At 33.5% G+C, this 19,072-nt stretch overlaps 3 protein-coding genes across 4 annotated transcripts; 2 read left to right on the forward strand and 1 right to left on the reverse strand.

Annotated features, from left to right (window-relative positions):
- Positions 1,448-6,502, forward strand: LOC109346153. 2 transcript variants are annotated; one of them, XR_002107489.1, is made up of 6 exons: positions 1,448-2,200; positions 3,069-3,959; positions 4,184-4,639; positions 4,725-4,911; positions 5,025-6,188; positions 6,388-6,502. XR_002107489.1 is itself a non-coding variant. In XM_019585556.1 (5 exons), the coding sequence occupies exons 1-5, from the start codon at positions 1,622-1,624 to the stop codon at positions 6,008-6,010; spliced, it is 3,099 nt and encodes a 1,032-aa protein (XP_019441101.1). In that variant the 5' UTR covers positions 1,448-1,621; the 3' UTR covers positions 6,011-6,502. The 2 variants fall into 2 exon arrangements, 1 of the variants encoding a protein (XP_019441101.1); XM_019585556.1 differs by having other exon boundaries at positions 5,025-6,502.
- LOC109344700 lies at positions 10,405-11,130 on the reverse strand. Its single transcript, XM_019583452.1, has one exon. The coding sequence runs from the start codon at positions 11,128-11,130 to the stop codon at positions 10,405-10,407; it is 726 nt and encodes a 241-aa protein (XP_019438997.1).
- Positions 17,917-18,493, forward strand: LOC109344702 (transcriptional regulator SUPERMAN-like). The gene has a single exon (XM_019583453.1). The coding sequence runs from the start codon at positions 17,957-17,959 to the stop codon at positions 18,491-18,493; it is 537 nt and encodes a 178-aa protein (XP_019438998.1). The 5' UTR covers positions 17,917-17,956.

The following is a 19,072-nucleotide window of genomic DNA, read 5'->3' on the forward strand; positions in this document are numbered from 1 at the left end:
AAAATAAATTGATAATTTTTAATTTGAATTTTCTACAATTAGTATTAAATTATTATTAACATATAAAATATATAAAAAGCATGAAGGAAAAAATGTGAGGAGGAGGTGACATGAAGGAAAAAATGTAAGGAGAAATTGACATGTGGCAATTAAAATTCAAAGAATCTGAACTGTAATATTAAAATTCAGTATGAAAAATGTCAAAAAACTTTGATGAGGTGAAAAAGTACAAATATTCTTAGATTAATGGTAAACATTAAATTATATAGATAGATTAATGTAAAGAAATAATTTGAATGTGAAAAATGATTTCAATTTCATCTAATGTTTAATGACTATTACTTTTTAACATAACAAAACATACATGTTGTAAACACTCAATTTTAGTGGGGTAGCCACATGAACCAATCACTAATTAATATTAAATTATTATTAGCATATAAAATATATAATATATAAAAAGTAGGAAGAAAAAATATGTGAGAAGGAGGTGACATGTGGCATGAAAGAAAAAATGTAAGGAGAAAGTGACATGACATGAGGGAAGGAGAAAGTGACATGTGACATGAGGAAAGAAAAAGTGACATGTGGCATGAAAGAGTTTTTTTATTATATTGTTAATAGATTGTTGATTTAATTGCTTCAATCGACTAAATTACAAATTTTTTGTGTAGAATAATTAAGTCAAATCAATTCATAGTAATTATGATTTATGGTTGGTGGAATGGGCAACTAAGCAATTAAATGTCTACTATGTCTATTGTGAATAAGACTGGTCCATCCAAATTAATTTCAATTACTCTATCCTGGATGTAACTTGTATCCCCAAGTCATGAATGTGTCACTTATGCCACCAAAACAATTGTAGGACCATGTCACAATCAACAACTAATAAAAACAAACCAAAAAAAGGTTCCAAGGAAAAAGCAGTGCAAATTAATAGCATTTCTACTTTGGCAATTACACAACAAACAAATGGACACTTGTTGTGTTAGATCTTATGTCTCATATATCATTAAGTCCCAAAATTTCATGTAAATTATTTTCTATTAAATAATATAAAAGTGTTTTTTATTTTTTTAGTATGTGACAATTTTTTATTAGATTGAAATATAATGGGACACAAAAGTGTGACATGATCTTCATTCATACATTATAGTGAACTAGTAAAAATGAGTTACGATCCTTTTTATTAATGAAAACACAAATATTTTAAAAAATAAAGAGAAATACAACTTTTAATAATACTTTTAATGATTACATTAAAATTACATTAAAATTAAAAAAATATACATTATCTATGCATTAATGAAAAAGATTAGTTTCAGAATAAAAATATATTAAACATATTATATGTGTTTAGCAACAAATCATCTCTTATTCTTCGTTTTCTTCGCTCATGACAACGTTGTCATTGCATGAAACTGTTTTCATCTAATTACTAACAATAACAACTCAACATTCAACGTTCAACATCTAACATTTTCAACTTCTCTCTCTTTCCTTTTAATACTAAATAATAAATATGTAAAATGCATTCCATCATTTCTTCACTCTTTTCTCATCTCCATAACCACCCTTCTCCGCCGGTCCCTGACCCACCGCCGCTCCTCACCACCGGATGGGTCAGCACGTCCGCCGCGACTCCTACCCTTCTGCTACGTCCTCCCGCCTCGAATACCTCCACCACCAAGGCTCCCGTCGCCTTGATGTTCTCATCGTCGAAGCTGACGACCTTGCATGGCCATTCGAAAAGCTCGTCAGCTTCGACGATGATGAGGTCAGGGAAACGGCCTACGAGATATTTTTCACGTCATGCAGGTCGTCCCCCGGGTTCGGGGGACGCCATGCACTCACGTTTCATTCGAGTCATGAGAATATTGGTGGTAATGGTGATGGTGGTGGTAAGTTGAACCAGGTGGTTACGAAGCCGACGAGTAGGGTGAAGAAGGCGTTGGGGTTGAAGATGTTGAAGAGGTCACCGTCAAAGAGAATGCTGTCCGGAATTGGGAGCAGCGGGGTGGTTTCCACGCCGTCGTCGCCGTTGACCGGAGCCGCCAACCCATTTTCGAATACAGTTCCTCCTTTTAGGCCGAGGCGGCCGATGACGGCGGCAGAGATCATGAGACAGCAGATGAGGGTCACAGAACACAATGATAATAAGTTAAGGAAGACATTAATGAGAACACTTGTTGGCCAAGTAAGTATAAATTAATAAATAAGGATATAATAATCTTGTTATTTTCTTTTCAAAGTAATGTTGGTAGGCATGGAAATAGAATAGAACATAATGTATGAATTGAAAAATGTTATTTCTATAACTAGTTTGGAGATTGTTTTTTTGTTTCAGAAAAATGTAGATATCTATGTGAGATGCACAAACCAGTTCTATATATAACACTGTTTATTATGATGTATTCCATAACTATTAGATGCATGATGTATTCCATTTAAAAGATAAGATAATATGGTGAAGATTGAAAAGTAAAACATTTTATTTCTAGGGAAATAGATAGAATCAAAGTGTTGTTTTTTTTGTTTTGTTTCATCTTGTTCTATCAGCACAACAAACATTACATAAGAATGACTTTCTTGTGTTCAATGTTGCATGAAAGTGGTGTTCATTTTTAAGTTTTATGGCCTTTTTTATACCTTTAAAGTCTACTTGAAAGTATTGACTTAAGAGTTCTATGCAAATTTAGTTTTAATTTGCCAACATAATTGAAGTACTTGTTTAATATTAAAATGTAAGTAAAATTGAAAATAAAAAAATACTTTATAAAACATTTTGGGTTCTGTAATTATGATGAATTGGTGATCTGCTTTGAACAGTATTGGTATTTAAAACCATATATAGTCTGCAGTAAAAGATAACTAATTTGATGTAAGATAAAGAAAATGGAGTGTTAATAAGTAAACAACTAAGTATGCTGCAATATCTGAGTTTTTTATAGCACACAATATGGTAACTTTTGCTATACTATTGATGGAAAAGTAATCATTAATTGTATGTGTATGCATATGTATATGCAATTTGGTCTAACTATATCAAACTACTTGTGTTGCAGATGGGAAAGAGATCAGAAACAAATCAAACAATCATAATCCCATTAGAACTCCTACGCCACCTAAAGCCAGCGGAATTTAGCGATTCCCAAGAGTACCACATGTGGCAAAAGAGGCAGCTCAAAGTTCTTGCAGCAGGGCTTCTTCTCTACCCATCAATCCCTCTAGAAAATAACAACTCATTTGCCATGCGCCTACGGGACATCGTATCGAATGCCGAGTCCAAACCTATAGACACTGGCAAGAACTCAGACACAATGAGAACACTTTGCAACTCTGTGGTTTCTTTGTCATGGAGAAGTTCCAATGGAACCCCTACTGATGTTTGTCATTGGGCTGATGGATTCCCCTTCAATTTGCATCTCTATACTTCTCTTCTTCAATCGATTTTTGATATCAGGGATGATACATTAGTCCTTGATGAAGTTGATGAGCTTTTTGAGTTGATGCAGAAGACTTGGTCTACATTGGGTATAACATTGCCAATTCACAATGTTTGCTTCTCTTGGGTGCTTTTTCATCAGTACATTGTAACAGGGCAGGTAGAATCTGACCTGCTTTGCGCCTCACAAACCATGTTGAATGAGGTTGCTAATGATGCTAAGAAAGAAAAAGACTCTTTGTATATTAAGATTCTGTCATCGGTTCTTAGCTCAATGCAAGGTTGGGCGGAGAAGAGGTTGCTTAATTACCATGAGTATTTCCAGAGAGGAAATGCTAACCAAATCGAAAACCTTCTTTCCTTGGTGTTGACTGCCTCCAAGATTTTAGGTGAAGATCTTACAATCACAGATGGGAAAGGTGGAGAGAAAGGTGGCATAACCATAGTGGACTCATCCGGTAACCGTGTTGATAATTATATCCGTTCTTCCATGAAAAATAACTTCGAAAAGGTTTGTGCATAGGACATCTTTTAGTAAATAGCCTAACTAAGCGCTCATTCAATAACTTTTTTATAAAATAAGCTAAAAATGACTTATTTTCATCTGCTTCTCTGATAATCTTATTGAAATAAGCTATTAAGAGCTTATATTTTGGCCGTAGGTTATCTGCATAAGCTTATTTTCATAAACTAGTAAATTCTTCTAATCATATGTTATTTCTTTTATGAGTTCAGGTAGTGGAGGCAGTGAATACCAAGTCTTCTGAATATGAAGGAAGGAAAGAATTAAGTGAAGTTCTGATTCAGTTAGCTCAGGAGACTGAAGATTTGGTAATGAAGGAAAGGCAACATTTTAGTCCAATACTAAAGAAATGGCACTCTTCAGCAGGTGCAGTTGCAGCAGTGATGCTACACAGATGCTATGGTCAAGTGCTGAGGCAGTACACAAGTGAAGTAACCTCATTGACAAGTGAGTCAGTCCAGGTATTGCAGAGGGCTGGGAAGCTAGAAAAGGTTATCGTCCAAATTGCGGTCGAAGACTCTAGTGATTGTGACGATGGAGGAAAAACAGTTGTGAGAGAGATGGTCCCTTTTGATGTTGATTCAGTCATATTGAGTCTTCTTGTAAAATGGATAGATGAATCACTTTCCAAAGTCAAAGAGTGTGTGCAGAGAGCAAAGGAAACTGAAGTAAGTTTTGGCTTTACGATCTTTTTACTTCACATTTTTTTTTATCATAGAATATGACTTATATGTTTTTGTTCTATTATTGCAGACATGGAATCCGAAGTCTAAGTCAGAACAATTTGCACCATCAGCTGCAGAGCTGATGAAATTGGCCGCAACGACTGTGGAAGAATGCTTCCGAGTTCCAATAGCAATTACGGAAGATTTAGTTCAAGTTCTTGCGGATGGATTGGAAATCCTCTTCCAGGACTACATGATGTTTGTTGCAGCATGTGGTAAGCACTGTGAATTCATATAACAGGAACACTTAACCCTATGGTTATAGAGAATAAAAGATTAGCAAAGTGTGTTAACTTATGACTTAGTTTTAACCTCTAATTTCATTCAGGTTCAAAACAAAGTTACATTCCAGTACTTCCATCGCTGACCAGATGCAACCCGGACTCGAAATTCATCAAGCTGTGGAAGAAAGCTGCTCCATGTACTTCTGGTTTTGAACAACAACATTGCACTAAGGTAATACATGAAGGTCATCACCACCATCATAAGCAGTCAACTAGCCGCGGAACACAACGCCTTTATGTTCGTCTCAACACATTGCACTATCTCCTTACTCATATCCACTCTCTTGACAAAGCACTCTATCTGAACCCTGGAGTTGTTCCTTCAAATCGCATTCGCTTCGCAAAAAACCGCAGAGATCAAAGCAACACTTCTTCGTACTTCGAGTCAGCATATTTGTGCATTCAAGAAGCCTGTCAACACATTTCAGAAGTTGCTGCATACCGCCTTGTATTCCACGACTCGAGATCAGTCTTCTATGACAGCCTCTATATTGGTGGTGTAGCCAGAGGTCAAATTAAACCTGTATTGAGAATCCTCAACCATAATATCTCACTATTGACTACAATTCTAACTGAAAAAGCTCAATCACTAGCATTGAAGGAAGTCATGAAGGCTGCCTTCAATTCATTCCTTATGGTTTTGCTCGGTGGTGGAAGCTCCCGCTTGTTTGTTCGGCCTGATCATGAGATCATCCGGGAGGACTTCGAACACTTGAGGAGAATTTTCAGCAATTGTGTAGAAGGTTTGATAGCAGAAAATGTGGTTGAAGGAGAGGCTGCATTGGTGGAAGGAGTCATTGCATTGATGAGCCGAAGTACTGAACAATTGATGGAAGATTTCAGCATTGTGACAAGTGAAGGAAGTGGAATAGGTATCTTGGGAAATAGTCAAAAACTGTCAATGCCTCCTACTACAGGAAAATGGAATAGATCAGATCCTAACACAATATTGAGGGTGTTGTGCTATAGAAACGACCGAGCCGCGAATCAGTTCTTGAAGAAAACATTCCAATTAGCAAAGAGGAGATGATAACAAAGAGGATGGGTAGTGTATCTCTTGGTAAAGTTGAAGGCCAATATCCAAATTGGCAATGCATTTTTGTTATGGAGTTACTTGCCTTCTAACACGTAGGAACTTATGCAACTGTGGAGAGGGAGCGGGTTGTATATGTTTTACATTTTTGCATATTGGAAGTGCAAGCACCTTGGTAGGGTTGAACAAGTATTTGTTGTCTCATACTATGTCCCAAACAATGTCCGATACCAATAACAATGAAGCACAAACAGAAAAAAGAATGAATGTTTCAATTTTTAATTCATATGTCATGTTTTTTTGGCACGGATAGAATTTGAGACATAGTTTAAGACAATAGATCTTTGTTCGGTGGGGATGGGGGAATTGATGAGGTTTGTATTTGAAAGCACATAAAGTTGTAAAAAATGGACAACAATGATATCAAGAAGGCAATGTTTTGTTTTCACCATTAAGCTTTTTCTTTGTGAGATTGCTTAATATTAATTTACCTTTATTCAAAAGTTATTTCTTCAAAAACATTTGGAAGAAAAGAGAGAAGTAAAGAAAGCTAGTTTTCCTGTATAGCATCTTAATATTTATAGAAGCAATTCTCATTGTTTATAGATGTACTATATTTAATGCTATTGAAGGACAAAATAGCTTCACATTGTATGAACATGTACAATAAGGACATACAAATTTTCAACATACTCATTACAATACAGATTGCTGAATTATTTTGCTACAAAATGTAGCAGCAATTTAATCTACCTTCCACTGATCGTAATTTGACTAGAATTAAGACGAGGTAAAAATAACTATACATGTGAACATTATAGACAGAGAAGTGTGTGGAAAATGTATGGTAATATATGGTTTAGGGAGCATATTCATGGATAATATCTTATATTTCCGTTGTATTTGTAAATTGTTAGATCTTAAAGAAAGAATGGAAGATTGTGAAGAGAAGAGAGTAAGAGAAAAGCAATGTCAATGAATATACATCTTATTATTCAAGGAAAAGAGTGTATGCCATTTATAGTAGGCAATCAAACCAACTAACAAATCAGAATTTTAAAATCCTACCAAAACTGGAAAGTGTTAGTTAAACACAAACTAACTCTTAATCAATACAACTCAATCTATTCACTACTCAATCATAGCTTGGATTACAACTTATTTCTAACACTCTCCCCTAAGCCAAGAGATTGCAAGATGACATGCCCATTCTTTTCTTCAAACCTTCGAATCTTCCAGTCTTCAAAGGCTTAGTGAATGCATCAACACGTTGTAATTCTGTCTTACAATATTGAGTCTTTCTTTGTTTACAAGATCTCTTAGAAAGTGGAATCTGATCTCTATATGTTTGCTCCTGCCGTGACTTACTGGATTTTTTGCCAAGCTAATAGCAGATACATTGTCAATTCTTAACTGCAGAGGATTCCTTAGCTTGATCTTCATTTCTCTCATCAATTCTTCAAGCCAAATTGCTTGACAGGCAGCATAGCACCCTGATATATACTCTGCTTCATAGCTAGAGAGAGCAATCACTAGCTGCTTCTTAGTACACCAAGAAATTGGGGCATTGTTTAACAAGAATAGATAACTTGATGTACTCTTTCTATCAGAGTCTGCATACCCTGCTAATTCCAGTTCTGAATTCTGCGTTCCTATTAGAAATAAGATGCCATGATCAAGTGAACCTTTGACATATCTTAGAATCCTCTTAGCTGCTAACATATGAGATTTTCTTGGTCTGCACATGAACCTGCTAACTAGACCAACACTATAGGATAGGTCTGGTCTGGTGTTGCACAAGTACCTCAGGGATCCAACAATCTGCTTGAATAGAGTTTCATCCACTTCTTCACCATCTTCATCCTTTGTTAGTTTTATGTTTGTTTCAACTGGATTTGTCACTGAGTTGCAAGCATTCATATTGAACCTTTGTAGCAAGTCACTAGCATATTTTTTTTGATGCATCAGTAGACCAGTAGGAGTGTAGGAGAATTCCATTCCTAGGAAGTAACTCAACTTGCCCAGATCTGTCATTTCGAATTCTGATTCCATGATCTTTTTGAATTCTTCAATCTTCTTCAGGTTTGATCCAGTGATGAGGAGATCATCCACATATAAGCATAGTATCAATAGGTCTCCTCCACCATTGTCTTTCACATATACCCCATATTCTACTTCACATTTTCTGAATTTGAGCTTGAACAAGAATGAGTCGATTCTTCTGTTCCATGCCCTTGGAGCTTGTTTCAAACCATATAGTGCCTTCCTTAGCTTATAGACTTTATCCTCCTTTCCTCTCACAATGAATCCAGGAGGTTGTTGCACATATACCTCTTCTTCTAAGGGACCATGTAGAAATGCAGACTTCACATCTAGTTGGAACATTGGCCAATTCTTTGCACAAGCAATCCCTACCACCAATCTTATAGTCTCAATTCTGGCCACTAGAGCAAACACTTCTGTATAATCAAGACCTTCCTTTTGTAGAAATCCTTTTGCCCCTAGCCTTGCTTTATGTTTTGATATGCTTCCATCAGGGTTGAGTTTCTGTTTAAAAACCCATTTTACTCCAATATGATGTTTTCCTTCTGGAAGATCAACCAAGCTCTATGTCTTGTTTTTCTCAATGGAGTTAAGCTCTTCAATCATAGCTCCCTTCCATACAGAGTGTTCAAGAGCTTCATGCTCGTTGATTTGTTCTGCTCCAGCCATTAGTGCTAAGTGCACTAAGTCACCTTCATCACTGATTTGGTAATCATAGTGCATTTCATAGTCATTGAATCTGGTAGGCATTGATCTTGCTCTTCTTGATCTTTGCTCTACTGGTTCATCAAGCACTAATTTCTTCTGAGTTTACCTCTGCATCAATGATCTCTGGTATAGGCTTTCTCAGGCTTGTTGTCATTTCCTTCCAGTTCCAGTTTTCATGTTCTAGTACAATAACATCTCTGCTTATTTGTACTTTGTCTTTTAGAGGATCATAGAGCTTGTAGGCACCTGTAGGGTGATAGCCAATGAGTATCATTGCTTCACTTTTATCTTGAAGCTTAGTTCTCCTCTGATCTGGCACATGCTTGTATGCAAGTGATCCAAACACCTTCAGATGACCTACTCCAGGTTTCTGCCCATTCCAGGCTTTTATAGGGACCTTTCCTTCTAGCTTCTTAGTTGGACTTCTGTTTAGTATATAGACTGAGGTGGATACAGCTTCACCCCAGAATTTTTGTGGTAATCCTTTCCCCTTGATTAAGCTTCTTGCCATATCCATTATTGTTCTATTTCTCCTTTCAGCAAGTCCATTATGTTGAGGTGTGTATGGAGCATTGACTTCATGTCTTATTCCATTATGTTGACAGTGTTGCTCAAAAGCATTAGATGTGAATTCTCCTCCTCCATCTGTTTTGAGAATCTTCAGTTTCTTTCCACTTTCCTCACTTTCCCTCTCAACTAATGCTTTATATTTCAGAAAGTATTCAAAGGCTTCACTTTTCTGTTTCATCACATACAACCATATCATTCTACTAAACTCATCAACAAAGGTAATGAAGTACCTGTTTCCAGCCAATGTTGGTTCCTCAAATGGTCCACACACATCTGAGTGTACTACTTCCAAGACTCCTCCGGATCTCATGCTTGAGTAGGATTGGAATGGCCTTCTTGTTTGCTTCCCAGCTAAGCATACTTCACACATATCTTTAGGACATGTTATTGTAGGGAGGCCATGAACCATATTAGTGGAGCCAAGCTTGTGTAAACTTTTAAAATTCAGATGACCATACCTTAAGTGTCATATCCAACTTTCTTCATTGGTCTTTATTGCAGTAAGGCATTGAGCATTTGCAGCTTTGATTTTTACTTGGAAGGTTCTGTTTTTGGTTAGCACCAACACCTCTACTTGACCATTGCCCATTATTGCTGTAAATCCCTTTTGTACTAGTTGTCCAATGCTGAGTAGATTGTACTTCATTCCAGGGACAAATAGCACATCAGAGATAAGGGCTTTTGATCCATTGTTCCTCATGATCACTACATCACCTGCTCCTTCTACTTTCAAGGTGCTATCATCTGCAAATTTGACTTTACTCTCTCTGTTTGAGTCAAAGTTTGTGAGCCATTCTTTATGACTTGTCATGTGGTTAGAGCACCCTGAGTCAAGATACCATGATTCAAGGTGAGTATCTTCTTCTGGATCTGTAACCATTAGGGTCAATGGTTCTACTTCATGATCTTCATGAGTTGTGAATGCCTCTTTGTCAACAAAATTCTTGTTTGCCTTTCTCAACAGTGCACTCATAGGAGTAGTATCCTGTGTTGTGGCAATTGTAGCACTCTACATTCCTCTTATCAAACTTCTTTTGTTTGTTGAATTTTCTTTGCCCTCCTTTCTTTTATTAAGTATCTGGCCAGTCATGCTCTGGTCTGCTCTTCTTTCCCTTCCATTTCTTGTTTTTCTCCTTGTAGTGAATTGCCTTTAAAGCTTGTTCACTGTTTTTTATTGGATTTCTGCCCATGAGCCTTATTTCATGTGCTTCTAGTGAGCTTTGAAGCTCCTTAATCTTCATTATTGAAACATCTTTTGACTCCTCTATTGCTACTACAATGTAGTCAATTTTTTGAGGCAATGATCTCATAATTTTCTCTATGATCATGAGATCTGTGACTGTTTCTCCACGTCCTTTCATATGATTAGTGATTGTAATCACTTTTGTGAAGTAGTCGCCAACCTTGTCACTCTCCTCCATTTGTAGTAGCTCATATTGCCTTCTTAGTGTTTGTAGCTTCACTTTCTTTATCTTGTCTCCACCATAGTGACTTCGAGTCAAGATATCCCAAGCATCTTTAGCTGTTATGGCATTCTGAATCTTCTCAAAGTGTGTGTCATCAACACATTGATGCAACAGAAACAATGCCTTGTTATCCTTCTTCTTTGCTTCTTTGAACATGGTTATTTGAATCTCTGTAGATTCAGGGCCTGGTACAACAAGTCCATTCTCAACAACCTCATTCACTTCTTGAAAGTTGAACAACACCTTCATTTGTGTGTTCCAACGATCCCAATTCTTATATGTAAGAACAGGTAGGCTCATTGATGGAAGATTGTTGTTATTCCCAACCATTTTCTTTGCCGCAGATCAAACTTCTTTACACTTCCGCACCCCTTTCACACCAAGATCAGAAACCTTGATTTCTTCAGAACTGATTCACATGCAGTGAATTCTTCAGGCTGCAAAGCAGAAGGAGAGTGTTTTAATGAAGATAGAAGATTTCCAGGATAGTAACGTGCTCTTGATACCAAATGTTAGATCTTAAAGAAAGAATGGAAGATTGTGAAGAGAAGAGAGTAAGAGAGAAGCAATGTCAATGAATATACATCTTATTATTCAAGGAGAAGAGTGTATGCCATTTATAGTATGCAATCAAACCAACTAGCAAAACAGAATTTTAAAATCCTACCAAAACTGGAAAGTGTTAGTTAAAACAAACTAACTCTTAATCAATACAACTCAATCTATTCACTACTCAATCATAGCTTGGATTACAACTTATTTCTAACATAAATCACTAATTAAGTATTGAGGTATTGCCAATAGTATTCTTATAGAATATCAAAGTGAGAAATCATGTTACTTTGTCAGAATGGAATTAGATCATAGGCCATAAAAGAGAGTACATACAAGCTTTTATTACAAAGAACGGAACATATTCCATTGTCCATCTGTGGACAAAGAATGTAGTACAATTTTAGTATATTTGAAATGTTGCTTGAAATTTGAATGCCTTCAACTCATACTTACATGATACACAGCATGGATATGTGGTTCTCTTGGGTACACAGTTTGTCATGAGACCTTCGTCATGAAGAACCCGGTATGTGGTATACGATACGGTGAATTTGATACACAGTATGTAAGGTAAATGAGATAATTATATAACTATGCTTCAACTTCTAAAAGTAAAAGAAGTTTCTCTGTAATTATTGTTGTAAAACAGATTCGTAAGGCAACAGAGCTTTAGTTTGGTGAATTTACAACAATCAGTCATCTAAAATGATGTACTACATAATGAAGCAATAAAATGAACTAGTATAAGGGATCATAGTGGATTATGCCAACATGGATTGCCCCTTTTAAATGGCAACACCGATTACTGGAAATGTATCTAACCACAATGAATATACATCTTATTATTCAAGGAGAAGAGTGTATGCCATTTATAGTAGGCAATCAAACCAACTAGCAAAACAGAATTTTAAAATCCTACCAAAACTGGAAAGTGTTAGTTAAACACAAACTAACTCTTAATCAATACAACTCAATCTATTCACTACTCAATCATAGCTTGGATTACAACTTATTTCTAACATAAATCACTAATTAAGTATTGAGGTATTGCCAATAGTATTCTTATAGAATATCAAAGTGAGAAATCATGTTACTTTGTCAGAATGGAATTAGATCGTAGGCCATAAAAGAGAGTACATACAAGCTTTTATTACAAAGAACGGAACATATTCCATTGTCCATCTGTGGACAAAGAATGTAGTACAATTTTAGTATATTTGAAATGTTGCTTGAAATTTGAATGCCTTCAACTCATACTTACATGATACACAGCATGGATATGTGGTTCTCTTGGGTACACAGTTTGTCATGAGACCTTCGTCATGAAGAACCCGGTATGTGGTATACGATACGGTGAATTTGATACACAGTATGTAAGGTAAATGAGATAATTATATAACTATGCTTCAACTTCTAAAAGTAAAAGAAGTTTCTCTGTAATTATTGTTGTAAAACAGATTCGTAAGGCAACAGAGCTTTAGTTTGGTGAATTTACAACAATCAGTCATCTAAAATGATGTACTACATAATGAAGCAATAAAATGAACTAGTATAAGGGATCATAGTGGATTATGCCAACATGGATTGCCCCTTTTAAATGGCAACACCGATTACTGGAAATGTATCTAACCACAATGATTCTTACAACAAGTGGAAGCTTCATTCCTAAGCCTTTTACCCTGAATAAAGACTAACCAACAATATGTTACTAAAATAATTTTCATTTTGAGAATGATTCACAAGCCCATGATGAAAATGAACATTATTAGATCATTGACAAGCCCATAATATAAACTAATATTTTTATATTATTTGGTGTAATTTGATTAATTAGAGATAAAAAAAATATGTTTTTTTTTGTGACGGATGATCGATGTAAAATAGCCCATAACTCGATTAACTCGTAGGATCCAGCAAAAATAGATGTTGTAATAAGGCTTAATTTGAAGTAATGAATAACAAACAATGATATGGACTAATCATAATCCTTTTGTAAGGTTGGTCATTTTTATAGGAATGAAAATGTGTTTTACACATATTTTTATCTCTTACATGAATACTATACTTGTTTGAAAAAAAAGGGGTGAAGAATATGACTAAATATGCTTCTCTAGTTTTTATTACCTTTAAAAAAAGTGCAATATAGAACAATCATATAATAGAAATGATTTGTCATGATCTTCAGGTAAGAGGATTTTGAAGCTGTGGGATTATTAAAGTTGATTAAGGTTAGGTTTTGGACTTGGTTCCAACGTGTTGAGATTGTTTTTGTATCATTTCCATTGTATTAATTACATATGGTAATTGTATTTTCTTGGTTGGGTTTTGTATTTTTTTGGTTGGGTTTAGTATAACTTCTTGTATTCCTTAAATGAAATATATTTGCTTATATAAAATTGAACTCCCACTTCAAAAAAATTAAAAAGGCATATTAACATTCAGGAAAAGAATACCACAATTAGTTATAAGTACCAACAAAGTTAAAAGTTCAATTCTCAATAGCAATATTTATTAATATGTACAACTATATATCTAGAAATAGATTAATTCTTTACTCGGAAAAGATATGGTATACCTTTGATAGTACCACAATAAATTATAAACTGTAACCAGACATTAACATAGAATGAAATAGGTACTTATGTTGTTGTCAGTGACACATTCCCTAATTTTTCTTTCTTGTTGTCCTTTTAAGATTATTCTACTTTGAGGTTGAATAATTCATATTGATCACATCTTGTAAAACAATACATAAATTTCAATTTTTAAAATAAATTATCTGAATGATTATAATAATGTTATCGATCTGGCTATAATTCTTCTAATTGTAAGCTAAGCACTGATATCATTCCATTCATGCAGTCCAAAAAATAATATAATTATAATGATCAGATTCATGAGCATTATTTGGCTGCTTGCAAATACAAGAAAACAAGTAAATTAGGTAACTACGGTGAGTATGGGTTGGATTTTTATGGGTTATGGATTGCCTTTACCCGATTCTAAATATTGGTTGGATTATTTTTTTGAACTCGGATCTGGTTTTAGACCTGAAGCTAACCTGACCCTAAATATCGATCGAGTCAACCTTTAAACTCGAACCCGACTCAGATCCGATTAAATATAATGCATACTCATTTTAGATAAAGTCTTCTCAATATTATTTATTAAATTATGAATATGTAATTTGACAAATAAAATGATATATTTATATATATTATTAATTATGTATATATGATGAAAAATTATAAAATCAATGATACTTTTGACAAAAAGTGACATTACTCTTTACACATTTGAATAGAGACAAAGACAAACATAATGAGTAACTGACCATGGGACGGGTCATGTTTGGTCTAACCCAACCATAAATATTGATCGAATCTAATCTTTAAATTTAAATTCAGCTATAAACCTGATAAGGTCTAACCCTGTTCATACTCATTTATGATAAAACTATGTAAGCAAATAGAGTCGGGTATTGCTCACCCTAGTAACTACTACTCCATAAACAGACATTTGGTGTGGTGGAGAATTTTCTTTTAATAACTAAAGGGTTGCATTCAGGAACATTCCTTTTGAACTACTCCCCTTAATTTGTCCTCCTATAGGTACATCATTGACATGATTATATGGTACAGTCAGCTGTTTTAATTATTTGTATTTTGTCAGTTTAGATTAATGAGATTAGGCGTATGCATAATTAATTAGGATAATAGAGGTTGTAATTTAATTTAGAGTAAATTATACTGACACTCCTTGAGTTTTAGTGAAATTACACAAACTACCCATCACTTTTCTAAACTTACACAAACCTCCCATAGTTTTATATTTTCATTACACTGACCACCCCTGTATAACAAATAAGTGTAATTTTTTAAACAAAAAATGTGATAAATGCAATTAAGTTAAACAAAACATGATATATTGTGTAGTATAACGAACTAAAAATAATAAAGATACATTAATTTGTATATTATTTAGACTTGTGTACATAATAAACCGTGTTTTGTTTAACTTAATTGCATTTATCACATTTTTTGTTTAAAAGATTATACTTATTTCTTATATAGGGGTGGTCAGTGCAATGAAAGTACAAAACTAGGGGAGGTTTGTGTAAGTTTAGAAAAGTGAAGGGTGGTTTATGTAATTTCACTAAAACTTAGAGGGTGTCAGTGTAATTTACTCTTTAATTTATTGTTGCATAATCACATAGCTGAGAAGGCTAATGTAGGCTGCATTGCACTATAAATGAGGAGCTTATATGTTGTTAAATAATGTGCCATTTAATGTATGTTTTGATATGGTTGATTGAAAAAATATATGAAAATAAAAAAAATTAATAACTAAATATATTTTGAAAAATCACAACAAATAATACATTTTTATGGTCAACATGTGTTGAACCTTTTGGTCTACAACCACATATACTGCTCATTAATTGTGCTTTTGGAAGCAATCGTAGTAAAGTCAAAATACTAATGTATGTGAATGCTTTTTCTATAGAAAAGACTTAATAAAAAATGTGCTTAAGAGGAAGTGAAAATGTTTTTTATCTCAATAATAACTATCTCATGCTTGAACCAATTCCACACATTTTTCTATTCCTTTTCTAGTAGTGCTAGAGTGCCAATTGAGTGCATGTACATCACCAGCAGGAAGCTATAATTCAAGCATTTTAGTTTTATTTTCTATTAGGAAAATGAAAAGGACTTTTAATTAGGAAGATATACTTCAACGCGTTTTCACTTGGAAATAATTTTTACATGTTCACATTGCTTCTTGTCCTCTTGAGTTTTACTTTAATTTGAAGCCAAATATGTATATAATCACATTATGCTTTCTATTTTTGAGTAGTTGAGAATTACCTTTGCAAGAACTAGTCACGTGGAGATGCAAATGAATTAAGCCAGAAAAGCCAACAAAATAAACAAAGTCATGAAAATCTTTATGTAATGAACCAAATCAAATGGAAGAGAGTGCAGAAGCCATAAAAAATAATAAAGCTTGGACCCATAAGCTGGCTGAATGCAAGATCCCAAGAGGAAAACATGAAAATATCAGTCTCCATTTTGTTTTTATATATTTGGAATATGAGATCCAAATGACATTATAAACATTAATATATCTGCATACAAAACATAAACAAAAATAATGGTTTAATTAAGTTGTAGTTGTTATAAAAATAGGCATCTTTTGTTAATCATGTTTATAAGTAAATAAAAATTAGAAGTCTTTAAAATTTTAAAAATTGTTTGCCTACTATGTTAGTCAAGTAATAATATATCAATGTAACAAATGATACGTTAGTTTAATAGGGTAAGATCCACCATATCTATATATATCGTATTAAGTCAAATATCAAAAGTTTAATTCTAAAAGTGATACTTAGAAGAAATATCCATATACTTAAAAAAATTAGTTTTTTATTCATAAAATAAGAATGCTATCGTTATTATACATTTTTTTTCCTGAAGCCATATTAACGATCCACGGGACATTGATGTGTCATCAATTAATGACATAGACTAATCAAACGTTTTAAAATTGAAAAAAAAATTATGGGGTAAAAATTTATACATATTTATTATATTGTTCATGCAAGTTTTTCTAATTGAAAAATGATATGTTCACAAAAATCATGGTAGAGTAATATGTGTCATAAAGTGATACATATTTTATTTAGAGAGAAGATTTACTTATTCCAAGAATAAGTTTTTTTAAATTTACTTTTCATCATAGCTATTAATTTTATGAACATATAATGGTTTAGATCTAGTCACTAATTTAAACCATTGGAGAATTCATGACTAGGATGAGGAAAAACTTACTCTAATATTAAGTGGATTTCTCTTCCTTTATTTATTAATAATTAGTTTATAGAGAAAAAGATGTATGCGCCGACATGCATTTATATATATTGACATTACATTATCAACCATTTATGTTTTATTACTATTGACTTTTTAAAAAATAATATAAATGAATTATAGATAATATATTAATCTTCCATAAATCTTTACAATCACAATACATATATATTATATTCTACTTAATCTATAAGTGACATAATTCACTTTCTTATTATATAAGAAAATTTGTATGAGATAGATATACATTCGGTCGGAGTTCTCTCCTATCATTTTTTCCTTTAAAAAAGGTGTCATTATATATTTTTTTTTTGAGAAATGAGAAAAAGATGTATACACCGACTGTGTAAGAGTTTTTTATACTGTCACTTTATTATCTACCATTCATTTTCAATTATGTTTGACTTTTCACAAAAATAATTCAAATAAAGGATAGATGATCCATTGATTATGCATAATTCTTTATTGTCAAGTGTCAGTATATTTTTTTTTAAACACTTAGAGAAGATTCTGATTCATATACAATACAACATCACAATTCACAAACATCTTTATTTACTGAAATTAATCCACAATGAGAAAGCCAACTGTTTCTTCTTGTCTCTACCTGACACATCTTTTTCTCCACACTTTAAAAACCCTAGCATCTTCCAAAACCCTTATTCTCTCTCTTGTTCACTACATACTCAACCATTTTCTACACAAAAGAATCAAAAGCTCAACCATTATCTATGAAGTCAGTGATAGAAGGAATCTCATCAGAGACATCTACTGAAGAAACTGATAATCAGAAAGAAGACCTAGATGACTCCATAACTTCCAAACGTTCATATGATTGCACATTCTGCAAGAGAGGCTTCACCAATGCTCAAGCTTTAGGGGGTCACATGAATATTCATAGAAAAGACAAAGCCAAGGCCAAACAAGGCATTTCAACAAAGAATTTATCTATGGCTCCTTCTTTTATTCCTCAAACCTCAACTTTTTACTCCATGTTTCAATCTCAAGGAAACTATGACATCCATTTTCAACCATCAACTATACCTAATTATCCCACAAACCCACCTGCATATGCCTTTCAATATGAGTTTATAAATCCAACAAGGTATGAATCTATGGGTGCAAATTATCAAGAGCTTTTGGGTTCCAACTTGAGTCTCCAAATTGCTTCAAGTCATGTGAGTAGTGATGAAGTTAGAAAAGGGATTCAGAATGATGAAGTTGTGGACTTAGAACTCAGGCTTAGCCATCATCCATACTCAAACTAGCTAGAAAGTTTATATGATATATAGTTTTTTTATATAGCTAATAGTAGTATTAGATAAAACCTATCAAATAATTTTTTTTATTTCATTGGTATGTAAAGAGATTCATACTCATGTTGGTTATGTAGATCTTTTTGTGATATCAGTAGTACATTAAAAGTGAATATGATTGTATGTCGCAAAATAATTATGTTTTAATGTTATTAATTAATTAACTTTTGCCAAATAATATAAAAATAATATTTTATATTTTTAGAATTTTTCTTTTTAATTAAATGATATTTTTTATCAGACGTAATACACAATAGAGATATAAATGAAGACAACTTTTCTTTTATAATTAAAAATAGCTTGATGATTAAACTTATTGTTTGTATAAAGCATTTCATGGTGTGTTTATCTATTAGGCACCTAGCCCTTTTCCCTTTATTCCTTTTCCTGATATTTCATGTACATTTTGCTTCAACCACACATAGACTGGTCGAATTATTACTACTGCAAACAAAATTAGTCATTTACTTAACGCGCTTTAATGTTTATTTTGGTGCAAATAAAATGGCACTCATCATAAAATAAATATAA

Source organism: Lupinus angustifolius, chromosome LG04 (assembly GCF_001865875.1).
Source record: "Lupinus angustifolius cultivar Tanjil chromosome LG04, LupAngTanjil_v1.0, whole genome shotgun sequence".
Classification (NCBI taxonomy): domain Eukaryota; kingdom Viridiplantae; phylum Streptophyta; class Magnoliopsida; order Fabales; family Fabaceae; genus Lupinus; species Lupinus angustifolius.